This window comes from Vigna angularis, chromosome 11 (assembly GCF_016808095.1).
Source record: "Vigna angularis cultivar LongXiaoDou No.4 chromosome 11, ASM1680809v1, whole genome shotgun sequence".
NCBI classification, from domain to species: Eukaryota; Viridiplantae; Streptophyta; class Magnoliopsida; order Fabales; family Fabaceae; genus Vigna; species Vigna angularis.
In genome coordinates, this window is record NC_068980.1 from 956,437 (window position 1) to 977,332 (window position 20,896).

A 20,896-nucleotide genomic window follows, 5' to 3' on the forward strand; every position below is an offset into this window, starting at 1 on the left:
TTTTACTCAACTTTTAATTAATATTTTACCTTAATGTATGATAAATAATATTTATAAAAAACATTTCCAATTTTTCTAACGAAGTTTTTTACGGTTGTATATAATAATTTCATTGCTAAAATATCCAAACGTCTTCTGTAATCAAAATTATATAGACGTCATTCTAACTATTAATTAACTTGTTATTACTTACTTTTTATTCAATTTTGAATTTAAACTTAGCTTAATTATAATAAGATTTTATTTGAATTATTATCCTTAAATGTAGTTATTAGAAAGTGAATTTAAGTTTAATATGAAAATCAGATTTATACTTCAATTATATATTATAAATTGATTTTATCTTTAGTTATCGTGGAATTACTAAAAATACTGAAAATCTTATAAAAAAAATTAAAAAAAAATCAGAAAATTAAAATTCAGAAAATCAAAAATTAACTCTCATATGCATGTCACAAAACACTAAATAGCATGTTGGGGACTACGAAAAAGAAAAATGCAGAAAATTATTTAATCAAACTAAAAGTTCTATAATCTGTTTATAAATATAATTTACAATAACAATATATTGGTGTAAACCAAAATTTAATATATATTATTTATTTAATTTTAATATATTTTGTCTCTTTAAAAATTTTGTAGATTTATTTTGACACTTCTAAATTTTGTTAAGACTTGTAACTTATGAAATCCATTTATTGGGTTAGATAATTTACATGATAACTTTACTTATATTTATAATATTCAAAAATATATATTATCAATCCTAAACTTTCAATAAATATGTTTAAGACACTAAAAAAATGTAGGTATTTTCGAAGTGTATTTGTTCGTTGATTTTTATTTTTATTTTCTCCGTTAATACTCATTTCTATCCATTTCTACATTAAACTGGTTTCATTATTTTATATTATTTCAAACTGCTCATAGATTAAACCAAACAAAGTACACTCTTTTCTTTTCTCAATATCTTTTAGATTTCTATGTGAGAAAAAGTAATAAAGTTTTGTAAGTTAATGGGACAGGACCATTTAATAAAAAAGCAGTGTTTCACACATTGGAACTTTGTGCACAAATGATAAAGATGGTCACCAAGATTCAATGTGGAGGACATAAAGGAAAAGGTAAATTAGAAAATGGGATAAAAAGACCGATTAAAGTTTCAGGAATCTCTGCACTATTAAAATCTGAGCTTAATCATGTGCTATACATGTCACACTTCCACTGCACTTAGTAAATATGAAATATTTATTTGTATTATATACTATAATATTATACTTCTATAAGAACTCCAGAGTCTTATATTTTCAGAAATTCACTTATATATTATTGTTATTAATTTTAAGTGAAAATTAAAATTAGTTTTGATAGATGACAATATTTTGAAGAATATGTTGATTTTACACTAATTTAAAGTTATTTAAACAAAAATAAGTTATTTTCATAAAAGATTTAAAAATTTGAAAATGTATAATAAAAAATTTATTACAAATTATAATTTTTTATAATTTATATATTTTTATTTTAGTTTTAGGTTGTTTATTTTTATTTTTTCTCTTAAGTTTAATTTTAATTAGGATATTACTGTTTTTAATTTTAATTGAGATATTGTTGATTTACTTTAAATTAAAGTGTTGTTAATTCGACATCTTCTGTTATTAACGCTGGAGAAAAATTATTTTCATCAAGTTTTTTTTTATATTGGTCAATGTTGTTTCTCAAAAAACTTTATTTAAAATATAATTTAAATGATATTTTTAAAAAAATTTCAAGTAAGATCTCCTTATCAATGTCAACTTGAATTATTTTCAGTTAAAGTTATTTTCCACTCACATCACTGATGTTATGAATTGAGCTATTTTTTAACTAGTATCAATAAGAATTTTCTCTACCAAACATTTGTGTCAATACTTTATATATGTCATGTTTATTATTTCTTACTACTTCTTAAATAGTGTGGTAACATATATTTAATTGTTTCCTTATGAAATGATAGATAAAATTCCTTAAAATGTGTAAGATAATTTATCTCTCACAAATACATAATGGTAAATTGTTCTTTGTATTTGATTTTCTATATTAACCTTTAAATTCTCTCAGCCTTGTTTGTGTGGCTTATATTTAATGATAACTCGCAATTGACAGAAAAAATGAAATAAAATTGTGCTTAGTAAAATGATAAAATCACATCATCAACTTGTGATGGGACAAAGATACATTAACACAAATTTTTTTATAACATTTTGACATAGTATACGTATTTTTTTTAGAATTAAATATGTTTTTAGTTTATAAATTATTGTATAAAATTGAATTTCATTTTTATCATAAAATTTGATAGTGTGATCTCCAAGTTTTAAACATAAATAAATGTAGTTTTATTAATTCAACAATGTTAATTTTTTTAGTGATTAAATAACGTTTTATATTGATATGTAAACTATTTACATAGACATATTTAAATTTAATTGCAAACCTAAAATATTATTTTTTAACTAATATATAACAAAATTAATGATGTTGGATTAAGAGGTCAAATTATTTTTAAAATTTGGACACTAAAATATATAAAAATTAAAAATATAGATGAATTATAATTTTGCATATAAATTTATAAATTTATAAATTATAAATATATTTGTATTTACTGAAAGATTATAGTGAAGTTGTAACATCTCAGATTATATAAAAGCATATAACATAGTAAGTTCACGTTTAAATAAAAAAGAACAGTTAAAGTATACTGTAAATAAAGTTTGTTAAGCGTACAATCATCCGATAAGAAGTCAGAATTTAAAACTTAAGCATACGAGTATTTCAAAAGATAAGGAATGAGTGATAGAATCATAAGGAGACTAAGCAGCAATATCATCTTCCTCCAAAGCTTGCTCCAGAGGCACCTCATTCATCTCTGCTCTCATCCAAGTGGATGATCATTGCAAAAAGAAAGCGTACCCAAGCAAATACAAACACACAAACAAGGGTGAGCTAAATATAAAAATCATGTTATAACAGTCATAGGCAACATGCAAGTAAAGACGAATATACTATACTACACAAACATGACTTGTTGCACTTAAACTTGACTCGTCCGGACATAGAATGATTGTCGAGCTATGGCGGGTTATGCACTCGTGGTGGCTTCTACTGCTTTGCAAAGCCATTGCCAATGGGTTTCACCCTACCACACTCATAAGGTTAGTCCGTTATCACTCACCTTGGGCCATACTGGAAGCACCCAAGACTAGGACCTCCTGCTACTTCTCACCACATGGATCAATCCTCTCTACTTGAGAATGAAAGACCATTGGAGCGTCAGGAAAACCCCCAAGATTGAGCTACCATGCAAATCATTCTAAACACACTGAAAGGGTGCCACCATGTACCCCCCTTGAGGATAATGGAATTACGTCAAATATTAATACTTTCCACTTTAACACCAACATGTTAATGCACACATAAACACTTAAAGCAACTGGAACAATTAAGTAAAATAGCATACTGGAATAAATAGGAATATAGGCTTAACAGAAAACATCAACACATAATGGGCAAGACTGAACACCCTGTGAATGGTGGAGACCGAACGGTATCTCACTTCCCAAAGGACAGGACCGAACGATCCATAAATGGTAAGACTGAAGAAGTGATCGAACATTATTCAGGACCGCTCACTAAGAAAGACCGAACGCTACTTAAGAGGCCGAACTCTCCTTAAGAGACTGAGCGCTACCTAAGAGACCATCCACTAAGACCGAACGCTACCAAGACCACCCACTAAGACCGTATGCTACTTAAGAGACCGAACTCTCTTTAAGAGACTGAACGCTACCTGAGAGACTATCCACTAAGACCGAACGCTACCAAGACCACCCACTAAGATCGTACGCTACTTAAGAGACCATCCACTAAGACCGAACGCTAACAAGACCGAGCATTAAGGCCGAACTCTACTTAAGACCGAGTACTAACAAGACCGAGCACTAAGGCCGAACTCTACTTAAGACCGAGCACTAAGACCGAACGCTCAATAACGCATGGCCGAACGGTTATCAGTTGCGAAACTGCATAATTCTGCAGAATTTCTGCAGAATTATGAACAGCACCTAACATAACCATTCCTAACCATTTTTACTAACTTCTAACACCCTTAATTCTTGTTTTATACTTAATTAAACTCATCTAAATGATTTTGAACATTCCTACTACCATTCTAAAGTGATTAAGACTCAATTTCAACTTTAAAACACCAATTTTCCCAACTTAGGGATCCAAAAACCCAATCATACTGCTTTGCACCTATTTTGATCAATTTAGTGACTCAAACAAGTCACAATCTACTTGCTAAGACTGCCCCAACAGCCGAGTTGCGCTTTAGACCTCAAATGTCCAAAATCACTACCTCACTTCCTCTCAAAGTGACCTAAAACACCATAATTTCATTCACTTTATAGCTTAAACAAGCAAACCAAATAGCACACCCATTAAGGAATTTAACATACATACAAATACTGCAAGCAAATTGAAAACAATATCTAGCTCCCCTTACCTTGAAACTTCTTTGCTTAGCTCAAAGACCCGTAGCTCCAGTACTCCACACGCGAATAATCTAGACAGCACCCTACAACCCGCAATGCGGTGATCAAGAACAACTCTTAGAGCTAGAATGAACAAAGGAAAACATAAAGGATGGTACACTAGGCACATGCAACTTGCTCTAGGTCCCAAACAACGAAGAACAATGAAGAGCTACTTACCCGCTGAAGAATGAAAATCTATTCGAATGGTTGCGAAAGTCTCTATGCCGCGGTCACTTGAGCACCACCTAATCCAACATGCAACCACTAAATGTGAGGGAATGGTAGAGAGAAGGCAGAGAGAAATGGAGGAACAAACTTTTTAGAGAGAGAATGAGAAGTTGAGATAATGAACTCAGATCTGAAAAGTCCTTCCTAAAGTCATAGTGCCCTTAGTGTTATGGGCCTGACTGCTTCGACATAAGGCCCAACTGCCATATATTTTGAGACCCTTACATAAGTAAATATATAAATAAATAAAATTAAAATTAAGAAAGACAAATTGTCAACTAGCAAACACTTTTTAATAATCATTCTGGTCAAGTTACTGGGTGGTAAGAGATGAGGCATGCTAAAATTAAGCCGAATGTAATCCAATTATAAGGAAAATATAATTTTATTCTATTTTTTTTTTCAGCATCTAACTTTTTTTGTTTGTATTATATTAAATTCTGAATTTCTTCTACCAAAGGTCACAACAATGCCAATTAATGAAGTGACGAACTACGAATTGTTTAAGCGCGATTAAAAACGCGAAGAACTACCGAAAAAAAGGCATTGCGGTTATGACTCATTTAATTCAGATTACAAATAATCTTAACAAACTGAAAAACACATTATGATCCTGATTCATTTAATTTACATTACGACTAATCTAAACAAGAAATAATAAAGATAATTACAATGTCAACGCTGTAATAACTTTTTCCCTAAAAGATACATAAAATATAATTTGTATATTATAAAAGGTTGTTTGGATTGAAAGTATGAATTTAAATCTCACGTTAAACAGAAATAAAAAAATAAAGTATTATATAAAAATAAAAAATTATCTATAATCTTAAAATTTTTGAGTTAAAAATGATATTAATTTTTTATATATTTATATTATGGTGGTATTGTTGTTGTGTCATTCGTCTATAAAACTAACCAGACTTATATTTTATTTTGTTTATTTTTCTTTTAAATTTAAAAGTTTTGATCGACTTATACATAAGTCATTCTTATTCACACTCATATTATATTAATTTTAGAATCTTTGATATATTTTCTTACATTAAATAAATCCATATTTAGTTTACACATATAAAACATTATGGAGTTATTTCACAGCATTCATATTAACATAAAGAAATAATACATTATTTGTAGAAATTAAAATATTATAATTTTTATACAAAAATTACATGTTCGAATATCCTATCCAACAATTATTTTAATTGTATATTTATTTTATATAAATATTTATAAAGAAAATTAAAAATAAAATTTTATTTTTTTGGACATAAATATTTTTCATAGTAAATTAAATGTGGAGTTTTCCATTTGAAACCAGCTTTATTTTTATCACTTGTGTATTTTTAATATAATGAGATATCTTACTAATGTAATTATTTCTTACACAATTATTTTCATATTCTTTATGCAATAAAATTATTAATTTTGAAATAATTATTTAAAAATTATATTTATAACAATTTATAACGGAATAATAGTGTGTAACTTTTTTATGGAATATTTATAATAAATATAAACCAGTATGTTTGGTAATTTGAATCCGGTCCGAGAAACCCGTCGGTCTGGGTGCGTCCTTTCTTGGTGCAGAACCGAACCTTACTTTTCAAATTTTAGGGCTTAAGAGCGTTTTCTTGCAAAACTCTTATTCCTCTCCTTGCGCGAAGCTTCAGCGAGAGAGCCATGGCGAACGAAGACTTGAGTAGTTGGACTGATCTTCTACATTCTTCAACGAAGCTTCTAGAACAAGCTGCTCCTTCTGCTCAGTTCCCTCCACTTCAGGTTTCTCTCCAAACTAACGCACTTCACCATTTCATTTTCATCGCTTATTTGTGAATTTCATTGCAATGCCGCCGAATCAATTTGGAGGCCGAGTGTGTATTTCGACTGTGAACCAAGAATAGCTTCAATTTGTTCAAGATAATGGATAAGCATGGCTTGCTGTCAGTTAGATTTGTCACTAGTTACTACTTAAAAGAAAATTAATAACTGATGATTGAATGTAGATTTTTTTTTATCTCTGTTTCTGAATTCACTTTCTTTTGTTGTTCAGAGGAACTTAGATCAACTGGAATCCTTATCCAAGAAGATTAAATCCAAAACCGTAAGGACTGAGGCACCCTCTCAATCTATTGCTGCAACAAGGTACCTTTGGCTATAAAAAATCTTGGATTATGTTATGGCTAGTTGTAGTGCTTTGAGTTGTTAGAAAGATTTTTACTTCTTCGCCAAGCCTTTTTGCCTCCAAATGGTGTTGGCTACTTGGATTCTAGATTTTCATTTTGTCAAAACTATTGGATGAAAAAGAATTCTGATACAGTGAGTGCTGTTACATAGATGACAACGGAAGAAGTTTTTTCTGTTACAATGTACCAACTGATTAACTACTATCCAAGGCAGTTTCAACTACTAACCAAAGACTAACTAGCTAGGAAATGTTGCTGTTAACGCATTTCATTTAAACTCAATCATGTATCATTCTGGAAGCCAATGGTTAACTAAAATACTCCTTAACGGTATACCATTTTCAAGTTTCCACTTGATTTCTTTTGGTCTTCCTCTATCCCTTTTTAAAGGGCCATGCGTTTAACACAATATTTTTCTTCATAGGACATGTGTAGATTGTCTTCTTACATCCATAAAAGATGCGTTTCCATCTTTTCTTAAAGCAGAGTATGTGTGGTAAAAGGATAACACATAGTCAATTATTATTACCACTTTCTTATTTCTTTTGCATGAACAGGCTCCTTGCTCGTGAGGGGATAAATGCAGAGCAACTTGCAAGGGATCTGAAGTCATTTGAACTGAAGGTACTACTTAACCAACCTTGTAATATTTTATACACTGACCATTTTCTCTTTGCTTGACTTATTGAGTATTCTATTTTTTGCCTGTTAGGTAGATAATTTATGCATTCCATTCTAGGTTTCATAAATTTTGTGAGCCATAGTTTTATTCACACACTTGTTTTCCACTTTTCCTGATGTAACTTGTTAGTTAGCAAAATTAATTTCCCTTGAAGGTTCATTTCAAGTTGTTTTGAAGTGGTTTTCTCTTATACTTAAGTTACATGGCTACTATCTTGCTGATGCCATACCTTTTTTCTTTTCCCCTCTATAGACAACTTTTGAGGATGTTTTTCCTGTCGAGGCAACAAGTGTTGAAGAGTATCTGCAGCAGGTAATTTACACTTTCAGATTGGCTGCTAGTAATTTTAGATGTATTAGAGATTACAGTGATTCTATTTGGATGGATCAATTTTATCAGTGCAGATACCATGTACTCCAAAATTTTGCACCAAAAAATATTTATTTCTATTTATTCAAATATAGTGTTAGAACTATGTTTTTTTGAATTCCTTCATTATTTTTAGAAAATGAATTTTAAGCCTAATTCAGTATCACAAAACCGACTTTAATTTGAAATTTATATCCACTTATATACTATAATTTAACAATATCTTTAGTCGATGTTAGATCTCCAAGATACCACCCCTTCATGCTGAGGACTGGACATATTGAACATGAGACTACATTCGAGTGTGGTCTAGTAGTAGGTGATACGATGAGCCCAACAAATCTTGCCATGATAGGTTTTGGAATTATCTTAGAAAATAAACTTTAAAGCTTAACTTAACTTCACAAAACTAGTTTGGAAGGTAAGCTTTGCAACAACATATATACTATAATTTGATTATATCTCTACTTGATATGGGATCTCCAACAATTACATTACATCCTACTAGAGCTAAAGAGTGATCTGTTATTGATGGAAATTATTATTTGCAGTTTTTCGTTTTGCACATGAGCCATATTATGCCATCATTGTTTTATTAAATCTACATGCTGTTTATGTCCACTGCCATATTTGTTCTATAAGCAATAGTATTCAGTATATATGTGGCGTTCTGCTGCTTGTTATGTAAAACCAATAAAATCTTACTTTGTAGTCTGAACATCTACTCCTTTTTCATGGAATTGAGACAATAAGTGTACTATATTTTTCTTTAGGTTCATGAAATGGCAATGGTCTCTGCCGTACAGGAAGCCCAAAAGGATAATCTCAGGAGTTTCAATGATTACATGATGAAAGTTTTAGAGGTTAGTGTAATAATGTCTTTTATGATATAATACTTCATTAAGTTCTCAATTATCTTCCTCTAATTTGGGATTTGGTTTCTCTCTATATTTTACTGCTGATATCTTTGGTATTGTCTAAGTTATATTCATGAAGCTATCAAAATATGAATCTTTGGCATAATGTTGGTAAACCATTTTTTTTTGTGCACTTGGTGTGTTCTTATATAATTGTTACACTGCTGAAAACATTAAATCTGTCCTATATTGTTATATCTGCCTTTTCTTTTATTTGTTAAGTTGTCGCAAGATGTCTTTAGATTTTGTATGACCTTTTAGTACTTGACTGTAAACTTTCTTATAAAGTAGACTTTAAGTCTAAACTTAACTTTGCAAAACTAGCTTAAAAAGTGAGATTTGCACTCTCTTATATATAATAATTTGACTATATTTCTAATTGATGTGAAATCTCCAATACATCTCCCTTTATACTACAAATTGAATCTCAAATGTGAGATTAGATATTTGTGGATGACATGGTATGGTATGCCCAAGAAACCTTGTTAAAATAGATTCTAATACCATCTTAAAAAGTAGACTTTAAGCTTAATTAAACTTCATAAAACCTAATTTCAATATAAGATTTGTATTTACTTATATAGTATACTTTGATTATATTTGTAGTTGATGTGAGATTTTAATCAAATTTATCACAAAGAGACTGAATATATTTATTGTATTAACAGTATTGTTTATTTTCCCATGTTTTATTTTGGTGTCTTTGTTAGTGAGAACATCTCCCTTTTGGGTGGAATTAACTTTCTTATTAGTCCATATTTACGCTGAAATTTTTTCATTTTTTCTGAAAAAATAAATATGAAGAGAAAACAAAAGGACAAGAAAAAAAAATATTTCTGCCCAAGTCATGCAACTTAATAGCTTTTAGCAGTCCTAAGAAAGACAATTAGGTCTCCTGATGTGCTTAACTTTCACAAAAGCATTCCTTTTAGATGATTATTTTTCTAATTGAACATGCTTAGGTTAATCCATGGAACTTCACATATGAAATGAGGTAGCATAGTGAAGCGAATAAATAATTTTATCTCACATTTGCTTGCAATTATTAAATTGGGTCGAGTGATTTTTGGCTCAGCTTCCTTATTGTGCAGTAGAATTTACTTTATGACAGGAGGATTGGCAAAAAGAAAAGCGTGATTTCCTTCAGAGTTTAAGTCGAATTTCAACATTACCTAGGACAAACATTGCTGCTAACAGCACTCTGGGTACCCTCCCAGGTCAAATTGCATCTGTGTCTTCTACTCCACAAGTTTCATCTGGTAGTTCTAGTATGGAGATTGTTCCTCTGACTGGCAGACCTATTGTGGAGAAAAAGGCATCTGTGTATGCGGAGGTAGTGAAGAATCTGAATAAAGCAAGGAAGTCTGGGTTACCATTTAAAGTATGTCCCCAACTTTCTCCATCTCATAAATTTATGACATTTCTGTATTAGATTAAACTGCATTATATTGCCTGTTCAAAACTCATGCTTTGGTGATCAAAATTTTTATTTCCATCAAAATAGTGTTTTGGAATTTTCATCCAATATCATGCCCATTCTTCATTTTGAATATACAATAGCGCATTATATGTTTTTGACATGTTTTCTATACTATCTTCCCAAAAGATCTTGGCTATATACACCTTTTTGTGTTTACATGCCTGTAACTTTGTATGCTAACTTTTGTTAATTTTTATGGTTCTTAGCCTGCAGCAGCTTTCAAGGGTGCATATGAAAATTTGGGCATTGATGCTAGTAGTGGAAAATCAGTAACCATGCGAAAGATATGGCACCTTGTTCAGGTTGTTCTTGTAGTTGAAAACTGTTATAATATTAATAGACAAAATAGAAATAATGTGTGTGCATGCAACTTTATTGCTTCTACCTGTCACAAAGTAAACATTTTATTTATCCTCTATAACTTAATTCATTGAAACAGATGCTGATGGATGAGGACTCAGCCCCACGTGTTTCAAAACGGATGTCATTGATTATTGGTGCAAGACGCCACCTTGAATGGGGACATGAAAAATACATAATGGACACCATACAAAGCCATCCTGCACAAGTAATTTGTTATCAGGATTTCCATACTAGTACTACTAGCGGCTGCTGATAATTTTTCCCGTACTTATTGTTTTTGTTGACCGTTAATTCTGCTTTTCTTTACTGCCTACTGCTTGCCCTCACAGGCTATGCTTTTGAGGGAGATTTTCTTTTTGTTAAGCTTTCAGAATTCCGTTGCTTCCCATTAGTTATTTATTAATATAAATAAAGCCTATGCATTGTTTTTGCCAATGTTTATCTTACAAAAATTGTTTACACTTGTTTATTTATTACTGTTGATAATCTACATTTAGATATGCTTCTAGAAACTGTGAAGTATTTTTCAAGCATCTGTCAATGTGTTTTTTTTAATCTCTGGTATTCTTTATCATATAAGATAAAGAGTATGCATTAATTTGTATTTGTTATCAGAACTAAATTTATGTTGGCTTTTTTATCTAATGGTAGGCTGCTCTTGGTGGCGGTGTTGGGAATTTGCAAAGAATTCGTGCCTTTCTTCGGGTTTGTCTCAATTTGAATAGTGTCATATAAATAATGTCATGCATTGAGTTTTCAATTGGTTGCTTATTTTTGTTATTTATATGTAGATTCGGTTGAGGGATTATGGAGTACTGGATTTTGATGCCAGTGATGCTCGGAGGCAGCCTCCTATTGATACCACATGGCAGCAGGTCTCAGATACTTACTATTAAATTGGCTATACTAAATTGATTTTTTTTTTCTTGAATATATTTTTCCCTGATTTGAGTCAGTTCGTTGATATTTCCTTTTTATTTCTTGAAATTAATACATTGGTGAGCTAAGCTTGTACTATTTCATTTATTTATTTGGTGACAGATATATTTTTGCCTGAGGTCTGGTTATTACGATGAAGCAAGAAATATTGCCCTGTCTTCACGTGCTTCACATCAATTTGTTCCTTTGGTACATACTATGGTCACCACTTCTTACTGATTGTGGCTATAATATATCTTAACAATTTCCTTGTTTTTGACAGCTCACAGAGTGGATTAATACTGGAGGGATGGTCCCAAAAGAGACCGCAAGTACTGCATCAGAGGAATGTGAAAAAATGTTGAGAACTGGTGACCGGGTTGGTCGAACTGCATATGACAAGAAAAAGTTACTTTTGTATGCCATCATATCAGGCTCCCGAAGACATATTGATCGCCTGCTTAGAGATCAGCCAACTCTCTTTAGTACAATAGAAGATTTCTTGTGGTTCAAATTGTCAGCAGTGCGGGATTGTCCTAGTGGACCTTCATCCATTGTTCTAAGCGATGGTCTGATTCCGTACAGCCTGGATGATTTGCAAAGTTACCTGAATAAATTTGAGCCCTCATACTATACAAAAAATGGAAAAGACCCTCTGGTATATCCCTATATCTTGCTTTTAAGCATTCAGTTGCTTCCAGCTGTATTATACTTGTCTAAGGAAGCAGGAGATGAAGGATATAACATTGATGCTGTACACCTATCAATTGTGCTAGCTGATCATGGGGTCCTTTCTGAAGGTGCTGGTTCTGGGCAAAAGTTTGGAATGATGGATGCTTATGCAGAAGTATCCACCATTATCAGGCAATATGGATCTATGTATTTGCGTCTTGGTGATCTCCAAATGGCCCTAGAATTTTATGCACAAGCTGCTGCAGCAGTTGGTGGGGGCCAGTTGTCATGGACTGGTAGAGGTAATGTTGATCAGCAGAGGCAGAGAAATCTGATGCTGAAGCAGCTTCTCACTGAACTATTATTAAGGGATGGAGGCATATATCTTTTACTTGGTGCAAGAGGTTCAGGAGAAGAAGGTGAATTGGGACGTTTTGTGACCGATCCAAAAGCCAGGGAACAATTTTTAATTGAAGCTGCATGCCAGTGTCAGGAGGCTGGGATGTATGACAAAGTAATTTCTTTCTTTCTTATGTTACTGTTTTCGTTTATTAGAGGGAAAATAGGAAAAGGATTGTCTTTGTTCGCCATCACCTTAATGTCTGCCTGCCAATGCCAAATTATAACACTACCTTTCTGATAAAAATTATCGCACACATCATAATCAGGTTCTAGAGGTAGCTGGAATAGAAAAGCATTTCATTATAGATTTAGAGCTCATTTTGATTTGTTTTCTCTTAGACTTCCTTTTTCTGGTGTGGAGCTAAATCATTATTTTAGTGCAGGGATATTGTTCATGAATTCATTTTCAAAGTTTAATAAATGTGATTTCATATAAATTTTAATTAATTTTCACATTTTACTTTGTTGTTTTGTATCTTTACTCCCAGATTTATATTACCAATAATGTTAGCCATACTTCGTTTCCATCATCCATTTATTCATTACCCCTCTCTGTTTTGCTTGTGGAATACTGAGTTTTCATCTAACCTTAATATTGCTTTTGGTTTAGTCTATAGAAATTCAGAAGAGAGTTGGTTCCTTCTCCATGGCTCTAGATACCATCAACAAATGCCTTTCTGAAGCTATTAGTTCCCTTTTCCGTGGAATATTAGATGGTGAAAGCCGGACTGCTGGCCTCATTCATTCTGGCAATGAGATTTTGGAGACATATACTTATTATCCAGATGTCAGGTCATATTTAATCTTGTATATTTAATCCAGACCTTAGTACCTCATTTCATAGCACTCTGCTCTGGGATATTGACATTGTTACATCTCTGCTAATTCTTTGAAATATATGAACCCTAGAGGCACGTGTAGAACTTATTCTGTGATGATTTCACCCTAATTATGTTATGCTCTTTAAACACGTCTATTCTCATGGGGGAAGCAGACCTAATGTCTAGTTTTTGCATAATTGGAGTGAATTCAGGTTTAATACCATCGGGATTGGTCATCTCTTTACTGGTTCCATGGGTGTTATTTCGGTTAGGTGTTTGGTATTCCTAAAGTAGGACTTGGAAATTCCAAGAGGCCTGACTATTTCTTGAGTTGCTGCAACTCAGAAGGATTTTGGAAGTTGAAGATGCACATTTTCATGAATTGGTGATCCTAATAGTTTGCATGTTGGCTCTTCAATCAGAATTATTTAATGAATGCTTTTAACCATACAAAATTATTGTTATTATTTATATGTAACGTGACAGCATTCCATCTTTCAGTAAAATGATTGATTGAATTCTTTTTGCAGTCTTCAAGAGAGAGAACACGTTTTTGAGCAGCAAACTGTGTTACGACAACTTGAGTCAATATTGTCAATTCACAAATTAGCAAGACTGGGGCATTATATCGATGCATTAAGGGAGGTTGCTAAACTTCCATTTCTTCCTCTAGATCCTCGAAGCCCTGATAGTGCTGTTGAAGCGTTTGAAAATTTATCTTCACATGTCCAAGCTTGTATTCCAGATCTTTTGAAAGTTGCCCTCACATGTCTGGACAATGTGACAGACTCTGATGGATCGCTTCGTGCCTTAAGGGCTAAGGTATTATCTTGTGGATACCAATGGTTGGTTGGGCTATTTTCATTCTTTTTTCACTTTTTTTTTGAAATACCATAATTCGGATTAATGTTTTTAATAAGTAATGTGTTGGTAGCAGTCACAGATCTAAAAAATTCCTTCCGTATTGTATGGTCAAATCTACGAACCCATATCTTGAAACTTTCCTAAGAATCAGTATTCATATGTTAATATGAATCTATGTTTGATAATAATTTCCACTCTTCTTCTCTTAATCACTTTTGTTGTAGTTAATATTCATTTGTTCTGTTTTCTGATTGTGTATAAAAATAACGAAAGAAGACGAAGGAAACATTGGGTTGATTTTTTATAAAATCTGTTGTCAATGCTAGAAGGAAAGGAAATATTGACGTGGGAATAAAACTAAAGCATTCCAATTGTTGGTAGATTTTAATTTACATTGTTACGAAGATATTCGCTTACCCTCTGTTTGACGGAGGAGGGTAAATAATGGCTTGGGCATTTGTAGGTTGTAGTAGTATCCAGTTACATTTGTTGCCTGATGGGACGATTGCAGTGCTATTTGATATTTACTTAACAAATATGTGCTCTTGTTTCGTGATGGCTAAATCTTTTTTATTTTTTGCAGATTGCGACTTTTATTGCAAATAATTTAAAGAGGAATTGGCCTCGTGATTTGTATGAGAGAGTTGCCCAGAGGTTGTGAAAGTAGCTTATGCGATGGTAATTGTAGTTACCTTTGAGTTCTTGAAAGGCAACAGAGTATGTTTGTTTAAAGGTCTTCAGTAGTACAACACATGTAAAATAGTCTTAATGACCTGCCTACTGGTCCTCCTGGGGATGCAGTCGGAGGAACTAGAAAAGGAAACACACTCTTTATGAATGTTCACACACCCTTTACTTTTTTGTTTTAGCTAATGGTAATATTATACTGTTGGATTAGTATTAACAAGGACATCAATATCAAATATCATGCTGTTCTTGTTTGCGTCTTTTTCTTTATTTTGGTGGGAGTAACTTAAAAGAAATTACAGTCAAAGTCTTATCGAGTAGAGTTGTTGGAGAAATAGTTAAACAGGTGCTTTTGGTTGCAGATCACTTGTACGAATTGAAATTTCGATATCAATTGATGAACAATGAACAGATTCTTTTGCGATAATTATCTACTGGGACTAGCCTGTTTACATGTAGTGACCCCAAAAAGGATGTTTCTCCTTTAATCTCCACCTATTTCTTCCTTCACTTCTCTTTACAGATTTTAAAATTTATTAATATTTTTAACAAATTTTAAAATCTATCGTCAATTTTAACGGATTTCAAAATCTGTTAACTAATGTAATAAATTTCTACAATTTAAAATATATTTTCTATTCTGAAATGTGTAATTCAAAATGAAATATAATTTGTATTTCAGAATACACAATTTGAAATAAAAGAAATTACGTTCTAAATTATATAATTTAAAATGTGAATACATTTTATATTATTGTTTTTTTATTTTATACTTTAGGTTATATGATTTATTATAAATATTTTTTTATTTCAAATCATACATTCCAAATATAAAAAATTATGAAAGTGCATATTGAAACTATGAAGATGTAAGAAGAAGCTGTCCTATAGGTTTTATAAGAGAGGAAAACTTTTGCTCAAACAGTCAAACTGGGCCACAATGTTGGACATTTGATGGGCCTGCGCCCAAGACATGACAATCGTGGTGTAGTGAGTCCTTTCCCAAAAAAAAAGTGAAAATCCCACAAAGAAGTATTATTTGGATGAAGAAACTTTGTGATTTTGAATAGTTTCATTATTATTTACTAATGAAAATGTGTATTCACATAACAAAAAATAATGAAATTATAGTTGTAAAAATAAATATAAATAATATTTATCATTTAATTATAAATAGATTTATTTATTTTGTAAATGATTTTTATTTATTTAGTAAATAATTTTTACTGATTTAACATGTGATTTTTATCTATTTAATTTAAAAAATAGTTAAATTTAAATAAAATAATAATTTAAAGAATAAAAGTAAAAAAAAGAAAATCTGGGCCCAGAAGAGAATGATAGAAGCAATGCGAAACGTGACAGTAATACTGCACATGGCGAGAACATCCTTCGATGCTTCCCATTCCCATTCCTTGTCTCTTCTCCTTCCTTTCTCAACCATTCTTATCGCTTTCTCATCAAATCGCACAACATGGTAAAATTTTCTTCTTCTTCTATTTCTATTTTTTTCATTAATACTACAAACAGTGAATGATTGATTTATATAGTAACTATTTTAAAATTCTATATGAAATTTACTTAATTTGGGAGCTTCCCTGAAAAAATTTAACAAAGAAAACCTACTGGAATTTTGTATACATCAACCAGATAGTATATTAAGCGCTTTCACATGACTCTTGAAAACTAAATAAATTTCTGACATTTTTAATCCCTAAGCTTAATCTCTTCTTCTTCTTATTTTTAAATGTATGTTAATATTGTCTATTAAGTCACGTGTATAAAATTTTAAATTAATATATTGACTTGCATTTTCAAGTTTTTTTGAAATTAATTTTAAGAACTAATGTTTCCCATACCAAAATGGTCTTGTGCACAATATTTTCTTGGTTGAATTCATTTACATGATATTTTAGTTATTTTCAACAAATGTATAGATGTAAGTGATGGATAACACATCAGTCTCTCTGTTTTTTTTTTTCTGAATAAAAAAGAGTAAACGGAAAGAGTCAGTGAAGAATTGTGGTTGGGTGATGTGTAACAGTGCAAGGGTGGAGAAAGAGAAGCATGGTGTGGTGGGTTTTACTGTGAGGTGAGAATTGAGAAAGGTTGGTGTCAAATTGTGAAGCCACATGTCTGCACAAGGGCTTTTCTACAACATGCTTCTTCTTCATCGAGGTTCTTACTCTGCAACTCAAATGGGGTTGTAGATTTCACACACAACGCAACAGAATAACAAACACAAGGCTAGAGTGAACTCCAGCTCTCAAATTTCGTGGACATTGGAGATGTTGGACGTGATGTCTTTCAGTTATCCGTTCCAAACATTATTACTAGGTTGTGTAGCTGCTCCCACTCGCAGATACTTTTGCAGGACAAGGTGGTGCCATGTTCAAGCCACACCCCCATCTTCAGTTATTTTGAATGCAGATGAAAGTGGGAAGTTTTCTGAGAAGATTCATGCCACAAACCTTGCTTCAGGAAAGGGTGCTCCTTTCGCCACTCAGGGAAGTACTGTGGGTATAATTGGAGGGGTGTCTGTGGATGCCACTCTCAAATTTTTGAGAAAACTTGTGGAGTTGAGTTCAGAAGATGGAGGAAATTCTATTCCTTTTGTACTGTGTTCTGATCCTCTCTTTAGTAAGGAGCTTCTGTCCTTTGAAAGGAGTTATTTTGTTTCTAGCACAAGTAGAGCGGAAAATTTGAAGCTGGATTCTTCTCCGATTGTGGAGAGTCTCAGAAACAAGAGGGTTTTTCTTGAGAATTCTGGGGCAAGTTGCATAGTCATGCCTTGTAATGTGTCACATTCTTGGTATGAACAAGTGTGCGAGGGATGTTCTGTTCCTGTTCTTCACATGGCCGAGTGTGTTGCCAAGGAGCTCAAGGAAGCTAAGCTAAAGCCTCTTGAAGCCGGTAGTCCTTTGCGGATTGGAGTGCTAGCAACAAATGCAACTCTGGCAGCTGGTTTTTATAAAGAGAAGCTTCAAAATGAAGTAATTTCCCTATGCTGTTTTCAATAACCTGATATCTTAATATCAAGCAAATTTTATTACTGCACACTAGGCTTAGAGGAATTAATAACTCAGGTTAATGTTGTTACTCTGAGGAATGTCCATTACAGTGTTGCTTTTCATAGTAGAACTTTCAGAACACACTATATGATCCAGACCTGGAACAAATTCTTTTGAAATTTGTTGTTTTCTTCCTGTGACTTTACGACCACAGAATAACTGCAGCATTTTTTATGGAGTTAATACAGATTTGAGCATATAAAATTTCCTAACCATAATGTAACAGGTGAAGGCCAAAGACATTCATTTTTAGTTGACACAGATTATAGGAACCTGCCAGTTACCATTTATAATGGGAAATGCGACAGATTATAGGTCTTTTGGAATTGGGAGTTAGGAGCTTTCTTTCAATAGTCTGAGCCAGTTTCTATTAGGGGTATTTCATACTTTGTGAAATTTGAGATGCCTAATTTAATGCATTAGCACTTCCTGACCTCTCAATTTCATATCCATGTCCTTTTCTTTTTCTTCGGCAAGCCATATATCTATGTATGTACATTGCTTACAGCTTTGTTTCTGTTCAATAGGATGCAATGGGTAGATAATTTGTTTTGTATTTGTTTACTTGCTTCTTAATTTCATTCAACTAGTGCCGACTACATTGCTTGTATGCAAACCAAAAGCACCGTGACAGTGTTTCTTCTCGATCATTAAATTTCTACATCTTTTAGACCCAGTGTTCTTAGTGAACCCATTATCTATTTTCTGTGTCAAAACCTACATCTAGAACATTAAAAATGAATCAGTAGTTTAGTATTGGATTGATATTATGGCAGTTGGAAGACAAAAACCTAAGAAGGGGGGACTTTTTATCCCATATTTCCTTTGTAATAGAGTATAAGATCTTAATGTTTTCTTTGTAATGCAGAGCATGTGCTGTCAGAAGCTTTTGCTTTATTACACAATACAACAGACACTTCATACATGTATATATGTACACTTTCATATATTTGTAGTTTCTCTTCTGGTTTAGGTTCATTAGCACATTTTCATATATAAAGAATAATCTCTGTGCGTGCGTGCATGCAAAGTATAATTAGATCTCATGATTGATATTATGAACAATGAAAGAATTCTACCTGGCTACGACTGCAGCTCTATTAGACTATTATGTCTGTGCACTGCAGAGTTACCAATTACCACTGCTGCTAAAAACTTGAATGGTATCTGCAATATGTTCATAATGAATTTTGTATTTCTGCGCCTGAACATGCAACTTTTTGTTGGTTTTTGCAATTCTTTTCATTTTCTTATTTATGAACAAGGAGTCGTGCCAAGTATGCACTTACATATAATGCACTACTAGTTGTTTTTCACTTTTTCTGCAATGATTAAAAGACAATGTTGAATTGGGATGACACTTGAGAAGCCATAGAGATTTGGATATTTGTTAATTTCATTTACTTATATTCAGGGTTTTGAGGTTGTACTGCCTGATAGAGCAACAATGGAGCATACAGTGATACCTGCAATTGAAGCTTTGAACAGAAAGGACATGGAAGGAGCATGCAATCTATTGAGAATTGCACTTCAAGTTCTTTTGGTGAGAGCGGCAAATTCTGTTATTCTTGCTTCTGATGATATGCGGGACCTCTTGCCCCCAGATGATCCTCTTCTCAAAAAATGTGTTGACCCAATGGACGCATTAGCCAGGTCAACTGTAAAATGGGTAAAATCCTCTGGGCACATAATACATGAATAACAAAGGAAAGCTACTACTGTATTTTACTGTGTATCAATATTCTTCTGATTTCATTCACATCGTTCATTTCGTTAATGCAAACTCTTGTATTCACCATGCTGAAGATGTATGTCGGTTTTCAGAGCATGTATTGCTTTATATCGATGCGCAAATCACTGTTATTTGAGCTTTGAAAGATTTTTTTTTTCTTATTAATTTTGTTCGAAAGGAGGAGTCGAACTTTAATACTGTGGGGTTTACAACAACTCAGGTATATTATTCAGTCAACAGTGTTGAACTACGTTGTATGATTTTTTTTGTTTGTTTTTTATCTTATGTATAATTTGGTGTTGGAACATGTGGAAAAAATAGAGCCAGAAAGTAAAACACACGCAACAACATAAACCCAGTAATACAAGTTATTAATTAAGCCCAGTAATATAAACCTATAAAAGCCCTTTTTTTTAGTTGTCATTTTAATTTAGCTTTATGAATGAATAGAAAAGTTATTACTAGGAAGATATCACCTTGTACGCTATGTTTTGTTTCTCATTTTCACCATTTCTCAATAGGGAAATTTTAATAATTAAAGGTTAGAGGAGTACGCAAATGCTTTGTGCTTTACTTTGTGTTGGATAGGAACTTCAAGCGTGCATGTATTTTATATCACTCCATGTCCCTTTTGCTTTGGTGTACGAACCTTTGGTCTGATACAAGGAGATAGAAGAAGAGCAGAGAAAGTGTGATAAAAAATGGTAATGCGATGGAATGAAATACAAGAAAATAGTAAATGTGTAGACATTTTTAAATTACGGTATTCATATTTCTATTTTATGAAAACTAAAATTGTCGAAATTGTTTAGTACTAGTTGAATATCATGACAAACTAAAATACACTGGAATGACAAATAATTATAAAGTTTTATTTTACTATTTTTACTTTATAATAAATATGAGTGAAAATTAACTATA

At 32.2% G+C, this 20,896-nt stretch overlaps 2 protein-coding genes across 3 annotated transcripts; both read left to right on the forward strand.

Moving 5' to 3' along the window:
* The first annotated feature begins 6,365 nt into the window (after positions 1-6,365).
* Positions 6,366-15,428, forward strand: LOC108334213 (nuclear pore complex protein NUP93A). The gene is made up of 15 exons (XM_017569922.2): positions 6,366-6,593; positions 6,865-6,956; positions 7,555-7,621; positions 7,932-7,991; positions 8,822-8,911; positions 10,077-10,346; positions 10,652-10,747; positions 10,885-11,013; positions 11,460-11,513; positions 11,600-11,683; positions 11,850-11,936; positions 12,010-12,912; positions 13,411-13,592; positions 14,152-14,443; positions 15,069-15,428. Exons 1-15 carry the CDS (start codon positions 6,495-6,497, stop codon positions 15,144-15,146), a joined length of 2,583 nt encoding a protein of 860 aa, XP_017425411.1. The 5' UTR covers positions 6,366-6,494; the 3' UTR covers positions 15,147-15,428.
* A 1,083-nt stretch (positions 15,429-16,511) lies between these two features.
* Positions 16,512-20,134, forward strand: LOC108333050 (uncharacterized). 2 transcript variants are annotated; one of them, XM_017568375.2, is made up of 3 exons: positions 16,512-16,649; positions 17,167-18,165; positions 19,658-20,134. In XM_017568375.2, the coding sequence occupies exons 2-3, from the start codon at positions 17,461-17,463 to the stop codon at positions 19,943-19,945; spliced, it is 993 nt and encodes a 330-aa protein (XP_017423864.1). In that variant the 5' UTR covers positions 16,512-16,649; positions 17,167-17,460; the 3' UTR covers positions 19,946-20,134. The 2 variants fall into 2 exon arrangements, with proteins under 2 accessions (XP_017423864.1, XP_017423863.1); XM_017568374.2 differs by having other exon boundaries at positions 16,538-16,649; positions 17,217-18,165.
* The last annotated feature ends 762 nt before the right edge of the window (positions 20,135-20,896 follow it).

What these genes read in the sequence shown, in the direction of transcription:
- LOC108334213 (XM_017569922.2), top strand. Translation starts at nt 6,495, where the DNA reads ATGGCGAACGAAGACTTGAGTAGTTGGACTGATCTTCTACATTCTTCA. An exon ending in TGAAGTCATTTGAACTGAAG is followed by an intron (nt 7,622 to 7,931) that starts GTACTACTTAAC and finishes TCCCCTCTATAG; the next exon opens with ACAACTTTTGAGGATGTTTT. An exon ending in AGATATGGCACCTTGTTCAG is followed by an intron (nt 10,748 to 10,884) that starts GTTGTTCTTGTA and finishes TCATTGAAACAG; the next exon opens with ATGCTGATGGATGAGGACTC.
- LOC108333050 (XM_017568375.2), top strand. Translation starts at nt 17,461, where the DNA reads ATGTTGGACGTGATGTCTTTCAGTTATCCGTTCCAAACATTATTACTA. An exon ending in AAGAGAAGCTTCAAAATGAA is followed by an intron (nt 18,166 to 19,657) that starts GTAATTTCCCTA and finishes ACTTATATTCAG; the next exon opens with GGTTTTGAGGTTGTACTGCC.